This window comes from Lepidochelys olivacea (assembly GCF_965140295.1).
Source record: "Lepidochelys olivacea isolate rLepOli2 genome assembly, chromosome: 26".
NCBI classification, from domain to species: Eukaryota; Metazoa; Chordata; order Testudines; family Cheloniidae; genus Lepidochelys; species Lepidochelys olivacea.
This window is the reverse complement of record NC_140436.1, coordinates 13,847,497-13,871,668: the sequence shown is the minus strand read 5'-3', so window position 1 is coordinate 13,871,668 and position 24,172 is coordinate 13,847,497. Positions and strand designations below refer to the sequence as shown.

Genomic DNA, 24,172 nt, shown 5'->3' with positions numbered 1-24,172 from the left:
GCCCAGAAGATCTCTGGGGAGGTCCTATCAGATGTGACCAGCTTGAATCTCAACCTTAAAAGACCAGGTAAGCAAGGAAGAAGTGCGCTCCTCTCCAGATCCCCGTAACAACAACCAAACGGCTGACACTCCTGTTTTCCCTGGGCTGGTCCCATGGGCAGTGAAGCCCAAGACACCACAAACCAGCCAGTTGACCAGAGGTTGATACCCGCTCACGTGATGGTACCTGAGCCAGAAGACATTGCCTGCTTCCCTACACTGCAGTTCTTCATTGGCTCTCGGAAGCTCAACAGATCAAGCAAGACAAAGAGCAGATCCTTTTTCTTTCCCCAGTGACTTTTCCTCCTTTTGTTTCCTTCACAGAATTCCTGATACCTGTGCAGGAACGCCTGTGAGGAGAGACTTGTCGTGTGCGTGTGTGAGAGCCCATAGTACGAAATTAACCTAGGTTACTGTAAATCTTATCACAGATCACTGAAGGCCATTTTGGGTTTGTAAAAATTCCAGTTTTAGCCCATCCTTTCCACAAGGGAAAGGATACAGATTGAAAACGTCAGCCATTCAATTACTGGTGTGATATAGTTTTGTAATTTAATGATTAACTGGGCTCATGCAATGATTTGAATCCATTGTTGGTCTCAACTTGTTTTTATTGTTAGTTAACCAATTTAAATTTGTACTATTGTTAACTCTTTGATTGATTAATCTGATTTACGTTCTAACCTCAGTCTGATTGTCATATTGTTTAGCACTTTAGGGAAGTATAATTAACTAATTAGCCTTATAGTCATTTAGGCTCTTAAATAAAAGCCATAAAACCACATTGAGTTGATTTTCTCTAATCAAAAAGCTATGAGGTCAAAAGAAACTTAGTTAAGGGGATTTTAATTAAACATTAACAAATAATTTAACTGAGGCCCTGAAAACCTTATTATTACTGCAGTTGACAGCACACGAACCTAAAGCTTGGACAGTGTGAAACTCGTAACTACCCACCTCCTTCTCCCATGGCTGCTCTGTCACACTACCCCAAATCACACCCAGGCAGGAGTGGCTGGGTTGAGCTGTTATCATGGTTTTCTGGTTAGTTTCTTGATCTCTACTCTGATCACTTTGGATGCCCATGCTGCGTTCTAGGCTTTCCCTTTCTCCTGGGCGGCCAGAAGACCTCTTGGATTCTGCACTGCCTCTGACGAGCTCCCTGCACAAGGGACCCTGATGCACCGAGCCTGTCCTTTCTGCACAGGCTAGGTGTAAGTGAATGAGGTCTTGGGCGTTAGATCCCCTGCTCCTCTTCCTTCCTGGGCACAAACTCGCCTGGGTCCCTCCCCGCTTACCTGCACCTCTGCTGCCGTAGGTAGAGCAGATCCTGTCTGAGTTCCGGCTGCAAGAGGAGGATCTGAAGAAGGTGATGCGTCGGATGCAGAAGGAAATGGATCGGGGGTTGAAGCTGGATACACATGAGGAAGCCTCTGTGAAAATGCTGCCCACTTACGTGCGCTCCACACCCGAAGGCTCAGGTAACACATTATCCTACAGGGTGTGGACGCCCATGGGGAAATGAGAGTGCAGAATTTCCCACCCCTACACCTCTCACTGTCCCATGGGTACACGGAGACAGGGACCCACCCAGCCTGGGGTAAGAATTTGATCACCATCCCTCCGCTGGCGTGCACCTCGCAGGTTGGGGGAGGGATCAATCAGTTGTGGCAGATGACAGAACAAGGAGCAATGGTCTCAAGTTGCAGTGGGGGAGGTCTAGGTTGGATATTAGGAAACACTATTTCACTAGGAGGGTGGTGAAGCACTGGATTGGGTTACCTAGGGAGGTGGTGGAATCTCTATCCTTAGAAAGAAAAGGAGGACTTGTGGCACCTTAGAGACTAACCAATTTATTTGAGCATGAGCTTTCGTGAGCTACAGCTCACTTCATCGGATGCTTATGCTCAAATAAATTGGTTAGTCTCTAAGGTGCCACAAGTACTCTTTTTCTTTTTGCGGATACAGACTAACACGGCTGCTACTCTGAAATCTATCCTTAGAGGTTTTTAAGGTCAGGCTTGACAAAGCCTTGGGTGGGATGATTTAGTTGGGGTTGGTCCTGCTCTGAGCAGGGGGTTGGACTAGATGACCTCCTGGGGTCCCTTCCAACCCTAATCGTCTATGATTCTAAGCGCGCTGGCCTTGGAATCCATTAAAGACCCACTAGAAGAAGGGCTAGAGAGGGCTGAACAGCCTGTTGAACCTCAGTCCTGCCACCGTCTGCTGAGAGGGCCCTCCAGTGCCAGTGAAGTCTGTGGGAGATGAGGAGGTTCTGCCTTTCTCAAGAGGTGCCCAGCACCTGCCAGGATTAGGTGATTTCAGGGCAACTGTCTCCACTGCTTGTTGTCTTCTAGATCAGAGGGGATCATGGCAGCTGCCTGATCTTTTGCAAACTCTGCTGGCTAGCACAGAGGCCAGGGCTTGTTTGGAAGAGGCGAGCGCTGACTCTGTGGCACGAGCCTCATTCAGTCAGCGGAAGGCAGGTTTGTCCTTATGCTGGCCCCCAAAGAGGCGTTTTGTGGGTCTTTACGCAATCTCCTGAATTCCCCCCACCTCCCTCCAGCAGTAGCAAGAGATAGGTGACAAACCCCGTGGCAGGAACTGTGTTGACATTAGGGATGGTGCTGGCTCACCTGGTGTGCTGGGCTTCCGATCAAAGAGGCTGGCCGCAAACTGAAATTGCCAAACAGAACCCAGCCATGTTCGAGTCATTTGGACACATAAGAGAGAAACCAACGTGTCTGTAAAATGGAGGGACAAGTAGAAGGGAAAAGACAGGTCTTTCTCCATTTGCTTTCTAAGCAAGTCTTCCGAGTTATTAACTGCCTTCCTTTGCAGGGGTCCAGGCGGTGAACGTGACAAGTCAGGAATAGAGCTGGTCGGAAAATGGGATTTTTTTCTCCATGAAAAAAGTTGACCTTTTGTTGAAAAAACAAACATTTGAGGCCAAAACCCAGAAAATGTTTGGTCAAAACCCCCTAAGATTTCAGTGAAAAAACAAACCGTTTTTGACAGAAATATTTTTGATTTTTAGCCATGTTTTTTCAGGTTTTGGTTTTTGACAAAAAGTAGAAATTTTCCACAGGAAGGGGAGGGAACAGTTTGAGTTTTGGACTGAAAATTTTCTGTCCTTTTGATGGAAAAAACAAAAACATTCCCCCCCCCCAAAAAACAGATACTTTCCATGAAAATGTCCATTGAATCAAATCCCCAATTTTCCAACAGAAAAAAAGTTTTGGGGGGAATTTTTCAACCCTGAATTCTACTGTTAATTTTCGTAGCGTCTAGGAACCCAGTCATGGGCCAGGGCCCATTGCGCTAGGCGTAGTACAAACACAAGACAACAGCTAAGTAACTCTTGAACTGTTAAGCTTCATCCTGACGTTGCAGAGGTCGGGGACTTCCTGTCGTTGGATCTCGGCGGCACCAACTTCCGTGTGATGCTGGTGAAAGTGGGTGAAGGGGAAGAAGGGCAGTGGAGCGTGACGACAAAGCATCAGATGTATTCCATCCCAGAGGACGCCATGACGGGAACAGCCGAAATGGTGAGCGAGTGCTTGGCCAAAAGAGCCGTGAAAACAAGGTGCTGGCAGGCGTCCCCTAGACAAACTCTCCAATCCGAAGATGGGCAGGTGGCAGCTGGGGTGGGAAATGAAAAGGCAACTGGACTGGAGAAATACTAAAGGTGCTGAAGAAAAAGCTAAGTTGTTTGATTGATTTTCTAAATCTATCCAACTCCAACAGGCCATGGAAGGTCTCCTTCAGAGGGGCAGAAAGGATGGGGGAGGGTCCACTTTCTTTATGGGATATTAGGAGTAACGTACAGAGTAAAACATGGATATATCCTTACTTTACCAGAAAGGAACCATGCGGGAAGTCGCTGTAGCAGGGCTTCCGATATTCTGTGCTTAGTGTGGTACATATCGCTGAACACATGATTTTTTTGGTTTGGTGGCTAAACTGAAAAATCTTGGGGGGAAATTGACCCAAAACAGAAATTTTTCAGTTTTTCTCACTGAAAAGCCTCCAAAAATTTAATTTTACATCCAGCAAAATATTTCATTCACGCCAAAACAATTTTTTTATTATTTCATTTTTTGTGTCATTTCGTTTTCAAGTCTTCTTATCCTTTTTTGAAATCTAACTAAGTTTTAAAAGAAACTTTGTTTAGAAAGGAAAAGTGGAAATGTTTCATTCGAAAAGGTCAAAACAAAATGGTTTGACTTTACTGAATGTTTTGTTTTGTTTTGTTTTCATTTTTGTGCCAAAACTCTTTGCCAAATTTGGCCTGAATTTTTGAAGAGTTTCAGTTGGCCTAAAACTGCATTTTTTGGTAAACAGCTGTTCTTCTGAAAATTTTGCCCAGCTGCAGTGGTGAGGCAAGGGTACATGGTAATTGGCCATCCTTTAGGGAGCCTGTGTGAAGCCATAAGTCCGTTATACAGCCCACACTAAAGGAAAGCCAATACAACCTTTATACTCCCGCACCTCAGCACGAGTTCTCTTTGTGTCACAAAGTTTGGAAAACTTGTCCTAGTTGATTTTTAATTGTTTATCCTTCATGAAAACTAAAGAGACAAGCCTCTGAGGACAGACCAGGTTTAGCTAACATTAGCCATGCAAAGACTGAGGTAGGGTCTTGAAGAGATCAAAAGACCCCAGTGACTTTAGGATTTAAGGCTAGACAGAATATGGGTAGCCTGGCAGATTCATATTGATTTTTTTCTGGTATAGTTTGTAGGGCTGGACAAAAATTTTCTGTTGAAACTGTTTTTCGATGGAAAATTGGGTTTTAGGCAAAACAAAAAAGGTTTCTTGCTTCCCACATAAAATATGGGTGTGTGGGTTTGGGTTGGTTTTTTTTTTTTTTTGTGGGGGTGGGTTCAAAACAAGAATGTTCAAAAATGGAAACATTTCAGTTGTGAAATGCTGCTGGCGTGCTTCATGGGAGCTGTAGTTTGCATGTCTAATGCTCTCATTTTCTTCTATGGCAGGACTTCATCTCCCATGATGCACCAAGCCCAGGCCAGGGCCACAGTGAACCACCTCCCTGCACTAAGAAGGGAGGCTGTGGTGCATCATGAGAGATGTAGTATGACTGGGGAGCCCGGCCTGTGGAGGAGAATGGGAATATTAGGGACCTGAACTACAACTCCCATGAGGCACTGCTGCAGCCATTACCAAATTGAAATGATTTTTTGCCAAAAAACTTGAAATTTCTCATTTTCTGACCAGCTCTATTAATATGTAATTATTCAAATGGCAGCTATGGCAGGCAATACATTCTAAGGTCCTCAGATTGGGGTACCTGTGTGTTTGATAGTCCGTTTTTAGGTGTAACCTCAGTGGCAGCTTGACTAGACAGCTGGGTCAAAAATGTTTTAGCTTCATCCAAGCCATAAAACAGATAGGATTTTTCTTTTGATTTTTGCTAAAGCGTCTTTGTGATAAGAATAAAACGGAGGTGCAAAAGTCCTGTTCTCACGTATGGGTCTTTAGGAGCAAAAGCTGCTGCCTCTGAGTTTGTAGATTTTGACACATCTGGAAATTAGGAATCTTTTATTTTGGAGGCCCAGTTTAACCCTTTTATCTGCCCCCTCCCATCCAGCTGATTAATATTTCATGATCAGAGAGATACAATAATTGTGTGGATAATTAATTTTACTGGCTGCGTTAAAATAGCCATTACTAGGGACACAAAATACTTAAATATGTGAAGGGGAGGACTGAACTAATAAAATTTTCAAATCAAAACACAGAATTATACCATCCCTCTACTCAAATTCCAGCACTCACCAGTCACAGATCTCGGTATTGTTCCCGAAGACTTCAGCTTCTCTATGTAACAATACATTCCACCCATGACATGGCAGCTACATCATCTAACCACTTGCCTGGCACAGACACACCAAAGTCATGTCAGAATTTTTCTCCCCCACCCCAAAAAATTTTGACGAGGAAAATTTCCCCCAGCTCTATCTAAGAGTAATTCCTTCAACGAATCTGCATGTCAGAGGAAGGCCAGTAGGGTACAGACAACTGGATTTGGGGCAGAGATAAAGTCATCTGCTCTCACATACACACGTTCACACACACCAGGCTCTGCCCAATCCCAGCCTCCTCTACCAGTATTCATTTCCTCTGTACCTCCAGCTAGGACTGGGCAGCTGCACACATCAACTCAGCCGAAGAGGCGTGGCTGGAAGCCATGGCCAGCGGTGCTAGCCCGCGTGCTCTTGGCAGCTCCGAGACAGGCAAGAGCTACCCTTGAGCACAGATTTTGCCGATCTCCAAAGCTGGAATTAGGAAATGCCATCGCAATGGCTGCTACATTATACCAGAGGGCTGGGTGCCATCTGGCGGGCAATGCTGCGACTGCAGACATCTGCCTGTCTATACCGTGTGCGCCGTAGAAATCTTTATGTACTGCGTGTGGTTTTCCGGGTAATAATCACTGACAGTCTTTGTTACTGAGGCAACATGCAACAGAAAGTCAATCAATGGGCCTGTGTAGAGGCTAGAGAATGGGCAGCATGGAGCAACAGGGAGCGTGGAGCCAGCTGTCCCATAGAGGAGGTGTCAGTGTCTCAGAGGCAGGAGGAGGTTGGTGGTTGGAGGGCTGATGGGAAATGCCCAGCAATGCTGTTGTCGTGATTTTGGAATGACTTGGGGCCTCCCTTTTCCAGCTCTTCGATTACATCTCCGAGTGCATCTCCGACTTCCTGGATAAACACCAGATGAAACACAAAAAGCTGCCTCTGGGCTTCACATTCTCCTTCCCCGTGAGGCATGAGGATATTGACAAGGTGAGGCCAAGGCAGGGTGACTCCTGCGGGCAGATCAGAGGTGAAGGGTGAGAGAGGCTGCAAAGAATAGTGAGGGAGTGCGACTGTGGGCAAACTGGAGGAGCCATGCCTGATCTTCACTGCCCCTTCCCATGCTGAGCCACGGAGCTGCATCCCGCATCCCCAGGGAAGTGGTTCACAGTGTGAGCGTGAGCCCCCATCTGTACACAGCAGATCCCTTAAACACTCAGGCCCAGGTCCTCAAAGGTATTTAAGTTCCATTGATTTCAATGGGAGTTAGGTACCTAAATACCTTTGGCCTTTCTTCATAGGGGCTGGCGTCTTTATTTGGAGGTGAGCAACGACTGATCCCCCGTCACGTTCACACTCGTTGCTTCCTCTGTACACCCATGTGCTCCCTTGCACACTTACACTAGATCTCACACTTCAGACTCCAAAGCTCAGTCCGTGCTGATAAGGCCTCAGATAGAGCATTGTGTCCAGTGCTGGGCGCCACATTCCAGGAAAGATGGGGACAAATTGGAGAAAGTCCAGAGAAGAGCAACAAAAATGATGAAAGGTCTAGAAAACAGGACCTGTGAGGGAAGATTGGAAAAATTGGGTTTGTTTAGTCTGGAAAAGAGAAGACTGAGAGGGGATATGATAACAGTTTTCAAGTACATAAAAGGTTGGTACAAGGAGAAGGGAAAAAAATTGTTCTCTTTAATCTCTGAGGACAGGACAATGAGCAATGGGCTTAAATTGCAGCAAGGGCGGTTTAGGTTGGACATTAGGAAAAACTTCCTAACTGTCAGGGTAGTTAAGCACTGGAATAAATTGCCCAGGGAGGTTGTGGAATCTCCATCACTGGGGATTTTTAAGAGCAGGTTAGACAAACACCTGTCAGAGATGGTCTAGATAATACTTAGTCCGGCCATGAGTGCAGGGGACTGGACTAGATGATCTCTCGAAGTCCCTTCCAGTCCTAGGATTCTCTGATTGTGGGAGCTGGGACTGCCCAGCTGGACATGCATGAGCAGTAATGCACCACCCCGCATCCACTGAGATCAGAGAACTGATTGCTTAGCTCTCTGCTTTCTCTCTTTGTAGCACTTTGATCTAACCCTTTTGTCCCCTTGTCCCGCAGGGGATCCTTCTGAACTGGACGAAGGGTTTCAAAGCATCAGGAGCTGAAGGGAACAACGTTGTGGGGCTTTTGCGGGACGCTATCAAGCGCCGAGGGGTGAGATGAAAACATGGTTTGTGCTGTTCGTGCTGGCTAGTTCCCCCAGCGTCTCCGCACGGATGCGCCCTCGTGGGGTAAGACTGGGGCTTCTCCGGGCTCACCAGCTCCACTGGGGGCACGTTGCAATCCTCCTGCTCCTTCAGCCTCAAGGACATCCTCAGTGGGAAGGTGGGCTGGAGAGATCCTCACTCAGCAGAAGCGTTCTTGGCTGCTCAGTCTGGATCAGTGGACTGGGCACTCCACATGCCCCTTACTAGCGGCAGGGTCCTGCCCTGGAATTGTTCTGTACCCGGGCGCGTGCTTCCTTTTGTCTGGGCTCTTCTCTGGAACGCCTGGGGGATCGTGACCTCTCTTTTGTATGCTCCTCCGCAGGATTTCGAGATGGACGTGGTCGCCATGGTCAATGACACGGTAGCTACAATGATTTCCTGTTACTATGAAGATCACCGGTGTGAGGTTGGCATGATAGTGGGTAAGATACCTGCCCACCTGGGCGTTTCCCCTCATCCCAGAGTACATTGGGCGCATTCCCCACCTGCCCATGGACACCGCGGGCTCTCTGATGTGGATTGTCCAAGTGGAATTCCTGCTGGTCCATTCTCAGGGCTCATTCCAGTCCTGTTGGCATCAGGAGGAAGCAGAGTAGTCCTCAGTCCCGCTCAGTGTGGGAGTGGGCGGGAGGCTATTCAGTTGATTTGGAGCAAGGCCATGCCATGTGTCACCTTTGGTAACACTCAGGAGGCGGGTTGGTTGGAGGAAAGCCCCACCGCTGAGCTGCTCTGACATCATCTGTTTGGCAGCGGGCATTCTCAAAGGCCTGGCTCTCCAGCTGGATTTCTCTGGACACAACTACTGTTGAGCGTCCCTTGAGGCTAACAATGTTGCAATGTCAGGCTCCCTCTAGATGCAGCAGCTGGTCTTAGTAACCCTGGGGTCCGCAATGATTCTGCTGATGCCGATGCGCATTCCCTCCTCCCTTGAGTTGTTCCTTGCGGGATCCTGTTGTCTTTTTCTCCAGGATCAGTCGGTACCGGGGGTGTCTCTGGTATTTCAAGTAACCGTGCTGATTTCTCTGACCCTCTGTTTCTGCCCTCTATGATGGTGGCTCCGTCGTGGGGGAGCAGTGAGCACACTGGCTGACTTCCAGCTGTTATTTATTGTTGTGTATCTCCCAGCGTCACATTACTGCTCTGTTTGCATTTCTTCCAATGGAAGTGTTAAGCCTGGAATTGATGTAGGTTTGTGTAATGGAGATCTTGTGGGAAATAAAGTCCTTGCTCATCTGTTCTGTGGAAGCTGCTCTCCTACTGGTACCTGTCTACGCTCCAGTAGGTTTCAATCTATTTATCTATCTTAGGATTGAATACTTCCACCCATCACCATAATATCTGGGTGCCTTTCCCATAAAACAGATAGCGACAGCGAAGCCCCTAGAGGACTGGCTAAATAAAGATCATTCTTAGCTTCCTTGGAGACAGGCTTTGCTCCCCGCCTCCCCATTGCTCTGGGGATACTGTGGTGAGAAAGTGCTGGGCTCAAACAAGGAGATCGAAGTGAGCTCCTGCACTTCCGCATCTGGAACCAGGGCTTAGGGCTCAATGATGGTGTGAATTGTGATCCAGGATGGGGAATGACCGTTCTGTTGACTGTGCCTGTTTGATCTGAGATCGCCGTTCATTGAGTTATCGGTTAGCTGGGGGCACGTCTGGGACACTGAGACTTGATACCATGTGTGGACATTACCTCTTCCATCTCTGACTTCCGTGAGCTGATAACCTGCCCTACCAAGAGCAGTTAGCATCACCTTGAGAGTCACTGCCGGCTGCTGGTTCCCATGAGGAGGATAGAGCAGAGCTGAGGGAGTTACTCACAGCCCAGCCCCTGTGTGCCAAATGGGCTCTATGGGTGGAGAGCTGCCAGGTGGATCAGGGAGGCAGAGCTCCCTTGGAAGGACTTGGGAATGAGAGGACATAGGAAAGCTGGCAGGAGAAAGGCTGGGGGGTGGGCCCAAAGTTATGGGCGAGGCCCAAAGCAAATGGGCAGAGTCCCTGTTATAGAGTTCTGGAGTTTTAGGCCAGAAGGGACCACCAGTCCAACAGCCTGTGTATCACAGGCCACCCACCCCACCCAGCACCTGAACACTAACCCAACAACCCAGGTGTCACAGCCCACAGGACACGAGACTGTGGTCTGCCACAGGCTGAGATTAGGAGTTACCAGGGTGCACCTGTGCCCTGTAAGGGCAGGGAAACGGCTGTGAGATACCCCCAAATAATCCTGGCGAGGGACCTGCACCCCATGCTGCAGAGGAAGGCAAAAAACCCCGAGATCACTGCCAATCTGACCAGGGGGGAAATTCCTTCCCAACCCCAGAGACCCTGGGCATGGGAACAACAACCAGTCAGTGACACTAGGGGAGGGACTACTCGGTGCCCCCTCAGAGCCCTGGCCCACCCCACCCAGTGTCCCGTCTCCAGCCATGGCCATCCCATAGTGCATTGCGGGGGGGATCCTTCCTGACCCCGGCAGGCAGCCGGCTGACACCTTGAGGGACCCGAGAGTCCAATTCAGCTCCCGCTCACCCCGTGTTCATCAGGAGTGGTTCCACGGAGCACCCACTGGTGCAGGTGATTAGAGATTCAGGCCCGTTGCATTCACCATGAGATCCTTGCTGAGCGGACACAGCTGGCAGCGATGCCGAGCCGCCCGCCCGGAGATGCCGCAGTGCGCCGGGCGTCGGAGAGGCACCGAGCCTGAGCCAAGCACAGTGACAGCAGGTCGCTGTTAGAAATGCTGGGATACCCTGTGCATGAGCAGGCTGCGGCCTCCTGGAATGGTAGCAGCCGACAGCAGCCCGGGGCCCCTCCTGCAGCAGCCGGGGAGGGAGCCCTGGGTGCGGTGCCCAGTCCCCCTCAGCGGGGGCAGGTGGAGAAGCAAGGCCGCCTCCCCCATGGGGCACGGGAGCCACTCAGTGTCGCCAGCGACAGCTCCATCTGGGCCTTTCGCATGGCTGCCTCTTCCGCTCGCCCGGGGTAAACAACGCTCGCTCAGCAAACACACTAAGAATAGAGATGAGCTCATCTCTGAGTGGGAGCTGCCAGTCAGGTGAGTTTAACACATAGGCTCCTTCCAAGCAGCCACAGACCTCCCCGGTGGGTGAGGGCCGCGGGCTCCCCCAACAGGGTATGGTCACTGCTGGCATCACCAGGGCAGGCCATGGATTTATAGATTCCAAAGCCAGAATGGACCCCTGTGATCAGCTAGTCTGACCTCCTGTAGACCCCAGGCCTAGACCGCAGGCCATGGGATTTCCCACAATAATTCCCATTTGAACTAGGACAGATCTTTTACAGAAACATCCCATCCTGATTTAAAACTTGCCAGTGATGGAGACTCCACCACGTCCCTTGGGAAGTTGTTCCGATGGCTAATGACCCTCACTCATTTGTACCCTATTTCCAGTCTGAATTTGTCTAGCTTCAACTCTCAGCCATTGGATGGTATTAGACCTTTCTCTGCTAGATTGCAAAGCCCAGTATTAAATACTTGTTCCCCATGTAGGCACTGACAGACTGGGATCAAGTCACCCCTTAACCCTCTCTTTGTTAGGCTAAATAGATTGAGCTTTTTGAGTCTCTCCCGAAAAGGCAGGTTTTCTAATCCTTCAGTCATTCTCGTGGCTCTTCTCTGCCCCTTCTCCAATGTATCAACATTGTTCTTGAATTGTGGTCACCAGAACTGGACACCGTATTCCAGGAGCGGTCACACCAGTGCCAGATACAGGAATCAATATGGATTGGCCAGTGCTGCCATGTCACTGCCTCCAGGTGGGATTTCCTGCACTCTTACCTGTGACCTAGTGGGGGACTTGCTTATAGACCTGTAGGCAGTATTTTCTCATGTGGACAAGGATTCGGTTTCTATCGTTTCTTTTCCTCAAAGGTCAACACTATGGTACAATGATTTGGAGGAGCGGTAAGTGGTAGCTATGCCCTCTAGCGGCTGGCTTGTCAGACTGGCTCAAGTATGTCTCACACGTAGAGAACCGCGTGAATCATCTGTACCCAAGAACTTATTTGACAAATGTTGCCTCTTTCTGCTGGAGATCTTGTCGACTGACTGCAGCTTTCTGAGTTCATTTGCCAGCAGAATGTGTTGCTGATCTTTTTGCGGTCGTTTAGTCAATGAGTTCACCCTCGTCCGAGATATTTAAATTCAAGCGGTGTGACTTAGTTGTGATAGATCAGGTAAGTTACGCAGTCTGGTTTCTGCTCATTGTTAGAGGAGGGTGCAGCACTTCGAAGATGACGATTTGTGTGCTTGAATTTAACACTTGGTTTCCAAGAATATTCATGCGAGCAGCTTGCTATCTAACATGCTTATCGGGCCCGCAGCACTGTGGTATGTGAGCACCTCGCAATCGTTAATGTGTATATCCTCACGGCAGCCCCCCGCCGCCAGGAAGTACTGTAATCCCACCGTGCAGACGAGGAGCTGAGCACGGAGAGGCTGGGGCCCCACTGAGTTCAAACATTTGTGCCAACGAAACTCAGTTACTTGAAAGTTTGTGGGATGTGAACGCTAAAGGATGAAAGGCGCCATCATAAACCCGAGCCAGATATATGTGTGCCCAGCTCTGGCCCTGAGTCCTACTGCAGAGATTCTCCCTTAGTGCTCTGGGGCCTGCGCTTCGGGGAAGACCCCAGTTCTGCCTCTGCTTATGCAGTGGTGGTAGCAGGTAGTGTAGGGGTAGCCCTGTAGGCAGATCTAGCCCCTCCAGACCCGCCCAGCTTGTTCCTCTATCAGACTGGTGGGTTCCCTGCTGCCAGCGTTCTGCGTACTGCAGGAGGCTTGAACCTGCTGCGGTGCCCCTTGGAGGGAGTACGGCTGCTGGGGGCATGGGCCAGCCACGGCAGCCCAGTGAGGGGAGCGCTCCCACTGCAGGCCTGGGGCACCTGGCTGACCCTGGGGATGCCCCAGGGAGGCTGGGGCAGCAGGAGGCAGCAGGAGCCTGGGGCAGCCGCTGCCCCCCGCCCCACATGGACGTGGAGGAGAAGGGCAAGAAGCCTGCAATAATGTCCCCTTTCAAATGAGTCTCCCTGCAAGGTGAAAAGGGTCGGGATAAAAAGGCCCAGGAAAAGATACGGAAAGAGAACTTCATACAGTAGTGCTGTCCCGGTCCCATCGGGGTGAGCCAGACACGACGCTGGGCTTAGTCGATCTGCCCACAATATCAAGCCAGTGTGGAGGGATGGAGAAGATACCATACGTGGGTCCCCATCCACGACACCGCATTAGACCTGAAGAAGAGCACTGTGTACGCTTGAAAGCTTGTCTCTGTCTCTTCCATCAACAGAAGTTGGTCCAGTAAAAGACACTGTCTCACCCCCCTTGTCTCTCTCAAGCACTAGTAGGCGTTTTCCATTGCTGGTCAAGCCAGTTTGGTCAACTTAGCAGCTCATACTTCTGTCACTGTCCCTTAGTGACTCTTAAGTCCACTGACAGGTGACCAACTTGAACCGTCTTCTTTCTCCTGCCTGACAGATCCCTAATTTAATTGAGAAGCACTTAAATCCAAAATATTCCGACAGAAATCATCATCCCACGGAGCAGAGTTGCCAGCTCTCGTGATTGTGTCACGCGTCTTGTGGTACTTAATGTTTTTTTCTCAAAGCCCCAGTTCCTGGAGTCACGGGATTAGAATGAGAATCTGCACTTCTGTTGTTGTTTTTTTAAAATACATTTTTAGCTTTCCTGGTTGCAGAGAAAAGCATCAGAGTGTGACCTGGGTAAACTCGAAAGGCTCAGAACCCAGAAGACAAGGAAAACGAACCCAAACTTACTATTTTTTAAAGATCTCGTGATTTCTAAGCCAAACTCATGATTTTTGGAGGCCTGACTCCTGAGTTTTGAGCTGGGAATATATGCAGGAGTATTAAATTATGAAAGAGCAGCTCCATGTTCGTCACTTACCAATGCAACCGGAAGAAGTGCACAAGGACGAACAGACTGCCCAACCCGAGGGCCCGGCTTCCAGGGGACACACCAATAACCGCTCAGCCCTGCAGGGCCACCATTACAGAGAGCAGAGTCCGAGAAAAAGATCACCGTGGTCCCTTGACTTTCACTTTCAAGGCCCTGCCCACCCTGCTTCTTTGGGTCACCACTGAGCTGTTGACCACCATGGTCCCAGCCTCCATTGCCCACTTGTTAAATTTGCAAAGGAGCCTCTGTGCGTTTCCTCCCCTGCTGTCCCTCACACTCCCCGTAAACATCCCCAAAGCTACCTCATTATCCCCCTTCAAACTGCTCCTTAAAACTCGCCTTTGCCTGCAAAAAACATATCGGCCAGGCAGTTGCTGTGCTGAGACCCCTGCTGATCAATACTGTCCCACTGTTTCCTTGTACTCCCCCGTCTGCCTGTACCCGTTTGTTCTCTCTCAGGGCAGGGACAGTCTTTTGTTGTGTTTGGATGCAGCACTTCGCACCAGGGAAGCCTGGTCCATGACGGGGGCTCGTAGGCGCTATGGTCAGACAAGTCATAATACAAGAGACACCCCAGATCCCGGTTGCTCCAGGAGAAAAAGGTGACCCCGTAATCCCTCAAGGAGCGATAACCAACTGACCAGTGGGGCAGATCCTCAGCTGGGCTTAATTGGCAGAGATCTACTGATCGCCCCCGGCTGTGGATCTGACCCAGGGCTTGGAGAGCTCTGCATCGGCCAGGCTATTTCAGAGCTGGGTCGCTGAGAGTGGGTGAAAGGAGGAGTATGGACTTTGCAGGGCTTTCGCCTTCTTCCACAGCGTGGGGCATGGGTGGTCTGCTGGCATCATCTGGGCATGTCTCACCTAATCCATTCCCTGCCCTGGCAGGGACCTCAGCCATTGGTAGCACCTCAGTCTCTCCTGTTCTCTGTCTGTGGCTGCAATACTTCAGCCTCCTGAGGACCGAAACCCTTTAGCCTAACTGGCCTCATTGGGCTCAGCGACGGGTATCGGCTGAAATATAATGGCCTGTGCCAAGCAGGAGCTCAGACTAGCGCTCCCTTCTGGCTTTAAATGCTATGAAACAGGCTGTAAGGACGGGGCGTGAAATTGTTCAATATCTTCATAAATGATCTGGAGGATGGTGTGGATTGCACTCTCAGCAAATTTGCGGATGATACTAAACTGGGAGGAGTGGTAGATACGCTGGAGGGGAGGGATAGGATACAGAAGGACCTAGACAAATTGGAGGATTGGGCCAAAAGAAATCTGATGAGGTTCAATAAGGATAAGTGCAGGGTCCTGCACTTAGGACGGAAGAACCCAATGCACAGCTACAGACTAGGGACCGAATGGCTAGGCAGCAGTTCTGCGGAAAAGGACCTAGGGGTGACAGTGGATGAGAAGCTGGATATGAGTCAGCAGTGTGCCCTTGTTGCCAAGAAGGCCAATGGCATTTTGGGATGTATAAGAAGGGGCATAGCGAGCAGATCGAGGGATGTGATCGTTCCCCTCTATTCGACATTGGTGAGGCCTCATCTGGAGTACTGTGTCCAGTTTTGGGCCCCACACTTCAAGAAGGATGTGGATAAATTGGAGAGAGTCCAGCGAAGGGCAACAAAAATGATTACGGGACTGGAACACATGAGTTATGAGGAGAGGCTGAGGGAGCTGGGCTTGTTTAGCCTGCAGAAGAGAAGAATGAGGGGGGATTTGATAGCTGCTTTCAACTACCTGAAAGGGGGTTCCAAAGAGGATGGATCTAGACTGTTCTCAGGGGTAGCAGATGACAGAACGAGGAGTAATGGTCTCAAGTTGCAGTGGGGGAGGTTTAGGTTGGATATTAGGAAAAACTTTTTCACTAGGAGGGTGGTGAAACACTGGAATGTGTTACCTAGGGAGGTGGTAGAATCTCCTTCCTTAGAGGTTTTTAAGGTCAGGCTTGACAAAGCCCGGGCTGGGATGATTTAACTGGGGATTGGTCCTGCTTTGAGCAGGGGGTTGGACTAGATGACCTTCTGGGGTCCCTTCCAACCCTGATATTCTATGATTCTATGATTCTATGAATTGTATCGGGGGCACACGGACAGTACAGCCTGTGTTAAACCCGTGCCCCTGCCCCTTGTAAACCGGATACCCGCACAGACTCAAAGTCCGCTGGCTGCTCGGGCAGTGAGTAAAGCGCAGGGCCCTCTCTGCCGAAAAGCCCGCATCGCCAGCTGTCACAGGGCGCTTTGCCAGGGACTCGCCACCGTGAGACTAATCCCCGGCTTGGTGTCCCCTGCCAGGTACCGGCTGCAACGCTTGCTACATGGAGGAGATGGAGAATGTGGAGCTGGTGGAGGGGGACGAGGGCCGGATGTGCGTGAACACCGAGTGGGGGGCCTTCGGCGCCTCGGGGGAGCTGGACGAGTTCCTCCTGGAGTATGATCACGTGGTGGACGAGACCTCACTTAACCCCGGGCACCAGCTGTAAGGGACACGACAGATAAAATGATTGCTTTCCCTGGGCCTGACTTCCTCCCTGCTGTCGGCCAGGCCGCAGAGCTGGACTCTGCCGGCCGCGGCTCCTAGTTCAGCGGAGGGTGGGCGCAGTTCATCTCCAGCGTGGTTTGCTCAGCTCTGGTTCTGAGAGTGCAGCTTTAAATTCCCCGGCAGGCAAGTCGGCCCTTGGTGACAGTGTGGGCCTAGGGGCCAAGAAGTGGGTCTGTGGGGCTCTCCCCGAACGGCCCTCTCTCGGAGGTCCCAGTGTGGGTGTTGCCCAGGCGCGCTCACCTGGTCACTGAGGTGCAGTAGCAGGGGAGCAGGAGGCTGATATGCTGGAGGTGTTTGAAATGTGCAGAGCCCAGCAAAGAGGAAAAATGGATGTTTTCCTGCAGCTCAGAAAATACCGTCACTAACTGAACGATCAGTGCCGGCGGTGTTAAAACCAGTGAGAGCAATTTCCGCTCACCGGCCCGAGCTCCGGCTCGCTCGCTCTCTCTCACATACCCTCAAGTGTGTCTAAACACATACTCGCAGACCCTCAGACACACCTCAAATATACCAGCACGTGTAAACACCCCCCCCACACAGACACACACCCTCACACACCCATAACTGCACCCATGTCCGCTTACCCACCCACGCGTCTCCCTTCAGAAACACAAATGTGCACATACGCCTCACACACACCTCCATACACAGCCATCCACTCCCAGCCACGTGCACACTCACCCCAGGACACAGATACCTTTACACACTCACCCCCGCACTCTGCGCTCACACACACCTGCGTACACCCCCTGTACACAACCATCCACTCCCAGCCACGTGCACACTCACCCCAGGACACAGATACCTTTACACACTCACCCCCGCACTCTGCGCTCACACACACCTGCGTACACCCCCTGTACACAACCATCCACTCCCAGCCACGTGCACACTCACCCCAGGACACAGATACCTTTACACACTCACCCCCGCACTCTGTGCTCACACACACCTGCGTACACCCCTGTACACAACCATCCACTCCCAGCCACGTGCACACTCACCCCAGGACACAGATACCTTTACACACACACACACCCGCACTCTGCGCTCACACACACCTGCGTACACCCCTGTACACAGCCATCCACTCCCAGCCACGTGCACACTCACCCCAGGACACAGATACCTTTACACACTCACCCCCGCACTCTGCGCTCACACACACCTGCGTACACCCCTATACACAACCATCCACTCCCAGCCACGTGCACACTCACCCCAGGACACAGATACCTTTACACACCCACCCCCGCACTCTGCGCTCACACACACCTGCGTACACCCCCTGTACACAATCATCCACTCCCAGCCACGTGCACACTCACCCCAGGACACAGATACCTTTACACACCCACCCCCGCACTCTGCGCTCACACACACCTGCGTACACCCCTGTACACAGCCATCCACTCCCAGCCACGTGCACACTCACCCCAGGACACAGATACCTTTACACACTCACCCCCGCACTCTGTGCTCACACACACCTGCGTACACCCCTGTACACAGCCATCCACTCCCAGCCACGTGCACACTCACCCTAGGACACAGATACCTTTACACACACACACACCCGCAATCTACACTCACACACCTGGATACACACTCCCCTATACACACGCTAAAACACCAACACACACACCGAGAGCAGTCTGCATTCCCGCACCCTGGTGCCCTCACAAACACACTTCCGAATCCACACACCAATACACAAACACACCCAGAGCAATCTACGCTCACGCCCCCAGATGCCCACAAACACACTCCCGTATCCACACACCAATACACAGAGCAATCGACACTCACACCCCGACACCCTGACAAATACACGTTTCTCTCTTGTGCTTTTCCTCACTTCTCTCCTTTCCCTTCCCCTTCACTCTCTCGGGCTGTCCCCAGCCCAGCGTCCCACTCACCTTGAACGGACAGAGGAGGTCCCCGAGGCTTCAGCTTTGCTTCCCCGGGGCGTCTTCCATCCCTTCGGTTCTACAGTGCCCTGCCGGTGGTGGGAAAGGGCACCCGCCACTTGGCCTTAAGAGCTGAAGAGCGCAAAACCTACCAAGGCCTGAAATAAAAGTGCCAGGGCAGGGCTGGGGAATTAGCCGACAGCTGCTGCCCGAGGGGCGTGGCCATCTGAATAAGCGATCAATTGCTTATCCATTTGAGTTAAGCATCTCCGTAGCTGCAGGATCAGAGTGGGCCCGATCCTAGCCCATGCTATGGGGCAAAGAGGCCGTAAAGACATTTGCAGAGGATGAATCGCTGGCTCTGTGCCCCCTCGCTTGGCCCCCCTGAGCTCAGTGGATACGATGGCTGGAGGAGGGTATGACTGGAGGATGCTACACTCCAGGGCTCCCCTGCGGTGTAATGGTCCCTCGGGGCCTGATACAAGCCGGCACAAGTTAGAGCAGTCCGGAGGTGGCTCTGAGTTGAGGTGGGGAGTGAGCTGGGCCCTCAACAGAGCCAGGGATCATGGGGGGCTCAAAGCCACCTTCTCCCCCGCCCCAGAGCATTGGGTGAGGCTCTAACACAGCGGAGATTTTGAGCCAGTCAGCGTATTTGGTATGTAACTGTCCTGATCTCCTTCACCTATCACACTACTGAGGGGGCGATGGAAACCCTGGCCCAGGTTCTCCGGCGGGGCCCAGGTGGTTGGCGTCTGGTTCCAGTTCCTTCTGCACGGCCTGCCCGTAACTCCCCCACCCCCTGCAGGCCCCGGAACCGGCCGTTGCATTTGCTGGGCACCGCAGGCAGCAGGAATTGCTCACATCTGCGTGGCCAGAGTGAGAGCTGCATCCTGCCAAGGCCAGCGGCACACGCCTGGGATGGCCCTGCTGCGGTGCAGCAGTTAGGGGAGCAAGCCCCTGGCCTCCAGCATTGACTCTCCCTCCCGCACAGGCTCTTGGCCGCATGGACCACACGGTAAATGGCAGCCCTCGAGGACTGCAACACCCACCAGGCAGGGTTCCCTGAGCCAATGGGCCGTGCCGGGAACTCTGCATTCTTGCACTAGAGCCTAGGGGTATTTTTTAAGGATACTTGGCTTTGGCTCTGCTCACTGCCAGCCAAGGCGTTTCTCTCCTGCTTGAGCGTCTGCACAAGGCCCGTCCCCACGGACACTGGGAGTAGGGACATGTCCCCTTGGCAGAACCCAGGGGAGGAGAAGCCGAGCAGGGCCTCTGCCCTCTCAGGAGGAAGGGGAAAGCCAGCGGCAGCCTTGCTCATCCGGGGTTGTGTCGAGACAGGTCTCCAGGCCTAGGATACCCCCCGTTGCAGGAGAGCAGGGTCCGACCGAGAGCAGGCGGAGGGTCTGTGTCCTCGCGGCCCTGACCGGTGGTGCTCTTCTGTTCCCACCCAGCTACGAGAAGATGATCGGAGGCAAGTACATAGGAGAGATCGTGCGGCTGGTGCTGCTCAAACTGGTCAATGAAAATCTGCTCTTCCACGGGGAGGCGTCTGAGAAACTGAAAACCAGAGGCAGTTTCGAAACCCGCTTCGTCTCACAGATCGAAAGGTACGGGGTGGCCTCCCCAACCGCCCAATGCTCAGCCAGCCCCACCCACTGCAACTCAGGGACTCCTAAAACCGTCCCCCACTCTCCCATCCCGTGCCCCAGCTATAATCCCACCCTACAGCCCCAGAGCACAGCTGGACTCCCGCGGCCCCCAGCGGCCACTGAGCTGCAATATGTATGACTAGAGAGAGCAACAACCATTCCCCACTGGGCTCTGAGCTGATGTGCAAGGGGTGTATGTCAGCTCCCCTCTGACAGGGACTCGCACACAGCTGCGGCAGGTACCCTCACACCTTGCAGTGGTACTGGCTTGAGCACTGCACTGGGGCTCAGGAGACTTGGGTTCTATCCCCGGCTTTGCTGGGTGACTTTGGGCAAGTCACTTGCCCGCTCTGTGCCTCAGTGTCCCCATCTGTAACGACACTGCCCTCCTTTGAGCAATTTGGCTGAAAAAATTGCGGGGGATTGTTAGCACTTGAACTGAGGAATCGGCTCCAAGATTGTGGGAGCCGCAGGAATGGTTCCACTCAGTGAACGCTCTTTGCTAAGGGAGCTCACAGCTCCCACACAGCTGCGCCCATGTAGAAGAGGGGGCGGCCTAGCTCACTTTTCCTTGCCTGCTATTTGTGGCTGTTTTTCTCTGCACCTGGCCTCTTGAGCCCAGCTTCTCGGGCCTGGCCCCACTGCCCTCCCTTTGCAGCTCTAAGATCACGGGACTTAGAGCTGCTCTAAAGCTAACCCTCTAAAATGCACCAAGTTAGGCCTGGTAGCCTACGGTGCAAGGGGCCTTTCTGGCAGCTGGGGATTTCTGATCATCTCGTCCCATCTCCGGCGGAACCCAGGCCAGAGAACCTCAACCAGAGATTCCTGCGTCTAGCCCAGAACTCCTCTCTTAGCTACAGTGGGTCTCTGAGAAAGACTGAAAGACTCCGAGCAATGGAGAACCCGCCACGCCCCTCGGTAAATTCTTCCAGTGGTTAACTACCCTAAACAAATGCACCTTAGTTTTAATCTGAATTTGCCTAGCTTCATCTTCCCACCGTTGGATCTCCTTCTGCTGTTTACGGCAAGATTAAAGAGCCATGTAGAATCAGAGATCTCTAGCAGGTGATGACCAAGTCACCTCTTAGCCTTCTACCAAACAAAGGGAGCTTCATAAGTCTCACGCTGTGTGGCAGGTTTTCCAGACCTCAGATCATTCCTGTGGGCCTTACCAACACGGAGCCATGCGGGCTCCCGGAAGCATGGGCTGTGTTTGTAGGGATGGGCAGAGACACCTGCTTGCAGACCTTCGAGACCAGACATCGTCTGGTGGGAGGGGCTGGAGGCACCTGGAGGAGATTGGGAAGGAGGCTGCAGTCTCACAGGCATTGGAAAAGCGGGTTTACAGGCGGTACCGTAGAGCTGAGAGTGAGGTAGGAACATAGGCACTGCCAGGCTGGCTCAGCCCAAGGGCCCTCTCGCCCTGTCTCCTGTACCTCACATTGGCCAGCACCATCTGTTACAGGGGCTGGGTGGAACAAGAAGCCCCCCCAGAGGGCAATTCCGGGGTAGCCGGACCCCTGCCCCCATGTCTGTGTTGCACCCTATCTCAGGTAACTGCACGTATTGCTGTTACAAGCAGCTGTCCTGCTGCTCTCTTCCCAGGAGTATGAGCAGTCTGAAATGCAGCCACTTCTGGTGAGGAGCTGCACTGCAAACCAGCAGAACGCTTTCCAGAGGGGTAAACGCGTGTCCTCTCCTGAGTCAGCAAAGCCAACTTCCATCCAGCTACCGACCAGGCCTTAGGAGCCTGCTAGCTGTCTGCACCCATCCGCTGGCTTTGTCCAGCTGCCCCAGCAGCGCCAGGCCTGCCCCCCAAGTTCGGCACGCCCTAGCGTCCGGAGGCTGACATGCTTTCGCTCTCTGTCCCAGCGACGCCGATGACCGGAAACAGACCTACAACATCCTGACGTCCTTCGAGCTGCTGCCCTCGCTCACGGACTGCGACATCGTGCGGATGGCGTGCGAGAGCGTCTCCACGCGGGCGGCGCAGATGTGCTCGGCGGGGCTGGCCGGCGTGATCAATCGCATGCGGGAAAGCAGGAGCGAGGAGCGGCTGAAGATCACCGTGGGAGTCGATGGCTCGGTCTACAAGCTCCACCCCAGGTGAGGTCGCACGCAGGGAAGTGCCCGGGCAGCCGCCTCCCCAGCCCCGTCACGGCCTCCCTGGAAAGCTGCATCAGACGGAATGATTGACAGACAGGAGCGTGTGGGTGGCCTGTCTCTGCGGGGCCACTAGGGAGCGCTCGCCCTTATCCGGGCAATGGCTGCACTGTGAGTGCCTTAGCAATGAGCGGCTGCAAGAGACAGCGCTGAGGGCTGGCCCTGGGCTTCCAGTCCGGCAGTGATTGCATGCTGCCGAGGCCCTCTCTGGCCAGCTTTACAGGTGCTGGTGGGGGTTGGACTTCAGCTTCCTGGGCCATAGAAGGGCCACCGAGATCTGGGACCTCTAGATGGTGGGGGGAGAGGGAGGGGAGGGGGGAGTGGAGAAGGGAGTAAACTGGGAAGCTTAAAAGAGCAGCATCTGAAAAAGGAACAGACTGGAAAGGAGCTGGAATGCCTTGAGAGGGCACGGCCGGGGGGATCCATCAGCTGGCAGACACTCCTCAGCAAGCCAGCGGGTCGGGCCGGGCAGGGGTCAGCCCGAGAACTGTCTTTTCTTCGCTGCCTTTCCGGGAGCACTTTGGCTCTGACCTGTGCTAAGACTTGCCAGAACTGAAAAGCCTTCACAGCCTGCAGGTCTCTTGGGGCGGGTTAGCAAACTGTAGAGTTGTGCCAGGCTACGGCCCGGAGGTCTAAACTGCCTTAGATCGGACGCGCCGCGGGGCAGCACCCCGCACAACGGAACCTCACCCCTGTGGGCACCATCAGAGCCTGAATCCATCTTTAGATGACCCCCATCACCATATTTATGCTCGCTGCCCCCCTGGGCAGTGTTGTGCCCATTGTACAGATGGGGGCACTGAGGCACAGAAAGGCTAAGTAAGTTGCTCGTGGTCACGCAGGAAGTCGGGCAGGGCAGGGCAGGGAGATGCGGCAGCAGTCTCTCTGTACGCTCAGCGGACCGTTCTGCCTGACCCCGCCGCCTCCTCTCTCCCCAGCTTCAAAGACCAGTTCCACGCGACCGTCAGACAGCTGACGCCTGGCTGCGACATCACCTTCCTCCAGTCAGAGGAGGGCAGCGGCAGGGGGGCCGCCCTGATCTCGGCGGTAGCGTGCAAAATGGCCTGCCTGATTGGCCGGTGAGCGGGGCCATTGGCCAAAGGACCACGGAAGGAGCAGCCGCGGCTGGGACGTGGCTCCGTGCCGAGTTCTTTAGAGCGCGCGCGCCCAGGAGCGGAAACAACAAGTGAAGGGGCGGGGCAGTCCCTGGCCCCGCCCACCTGCCGCCCACCTGTCCTAGCCGCCGCGCTAGCCATCCCAGCTGCGCTCTGTCCCCTTGCTGTTCCTCCGCCCTCTTTGCTGCTGCCAGGCCGGGCTCTCGGTCTACGCAATCAATAGGTTCCCGAGGAGGTCTCCTCCTAGGATTGGTTTGCGGGGGGGGGGAGGGGAGTCCTCTGACCCTTCTCTTCTGATTGGCTCAGGAATTAAAACGAGACGGGGGCGTCGAAACGGCTTCCAATCAGCACAAACGGCGGTCGAGGGTTGCGTTTCTCTCGGCCAATCAGGTGCGTGGATGTCGGGGGCGTGTCAGGAGCCAGCGACTGCCCTGAGTGGTGGCAGGCTGGCGTGTGCTTGGGGGGGCGGGGGAGGGCTGGCGAGATGACAGGCGGGAGGAGGAGGCTGGATAGAGAATGGCCTCTCTGCTAGCCGGAGGCCCGGGGGCCGCTGGGCCTGCTGAGCCCAGGCTGGGATGGAGCTGGCGGGAATCTCATGCAGGAGAGCAGCTGGGAGGGTTTCATGTCCCCTCCTGCCCTTTCCTGTCCCTCCAGATCTAGCTGCCGAACAGGGCCAAAAGCTTTGCCTCTGATCTACCCCCTTCTCTGGCCGTCCCGTCCAGGGGCTGCTTCTCGCCGTGGT

At 53.0% G+C, this 24,172-nt stretch overlaps 1 protein-coding gene across 2 annotated transcripts in view; it reads left to right on the top strand.

The window, feature by feature from the left end:
• GCK (glucokinase) overlaps positions 1-23,727 on the top strand; it is a 35,821-nt gene extending 12,094 nt beyond the window's left edge. For both annotated transcript variants that reach the window (XM_084615409.1, XM_084615410.1), the window contains exons 2-10: positions 1,358-1,520; positions 3,433-3,587; positions 6,729-6,848; positions 7,975-8,070; positions 8,446-8,545; positions 16,347-16,530; positions 19,955-20,110; positions 22,025-22,258; positions 23,254-23,727. In XM_084615409.1, the coding sequence (XP_084471535.1) occupies positions 1,358-1,520; positions 3,433-3,587; positions 6,729-6,848; positions 7,975-8,070; positions 8,446-8,545; positions 16,347-16,530; positions 19,955-20,110; positions 22,025-22,258; positions 23,254-23,398 (1,353 nt within the window). In that variant the 3' untranslated portion in view covers positions 23,399-23,727. The remainder of the gene's footprint in view (positions 1-1,357; positions 1,521-3,432; positions 3,588-6,728; positions 6,849-7,974; positions 8,071-8,445; positions 8,546-16,346; positions 16,531-19,954; positions 20,111-22,024; positions 22,259-23,253) is intronic.
• Positions 23,728-24,172: the final 445 nt, after the last annotated feature.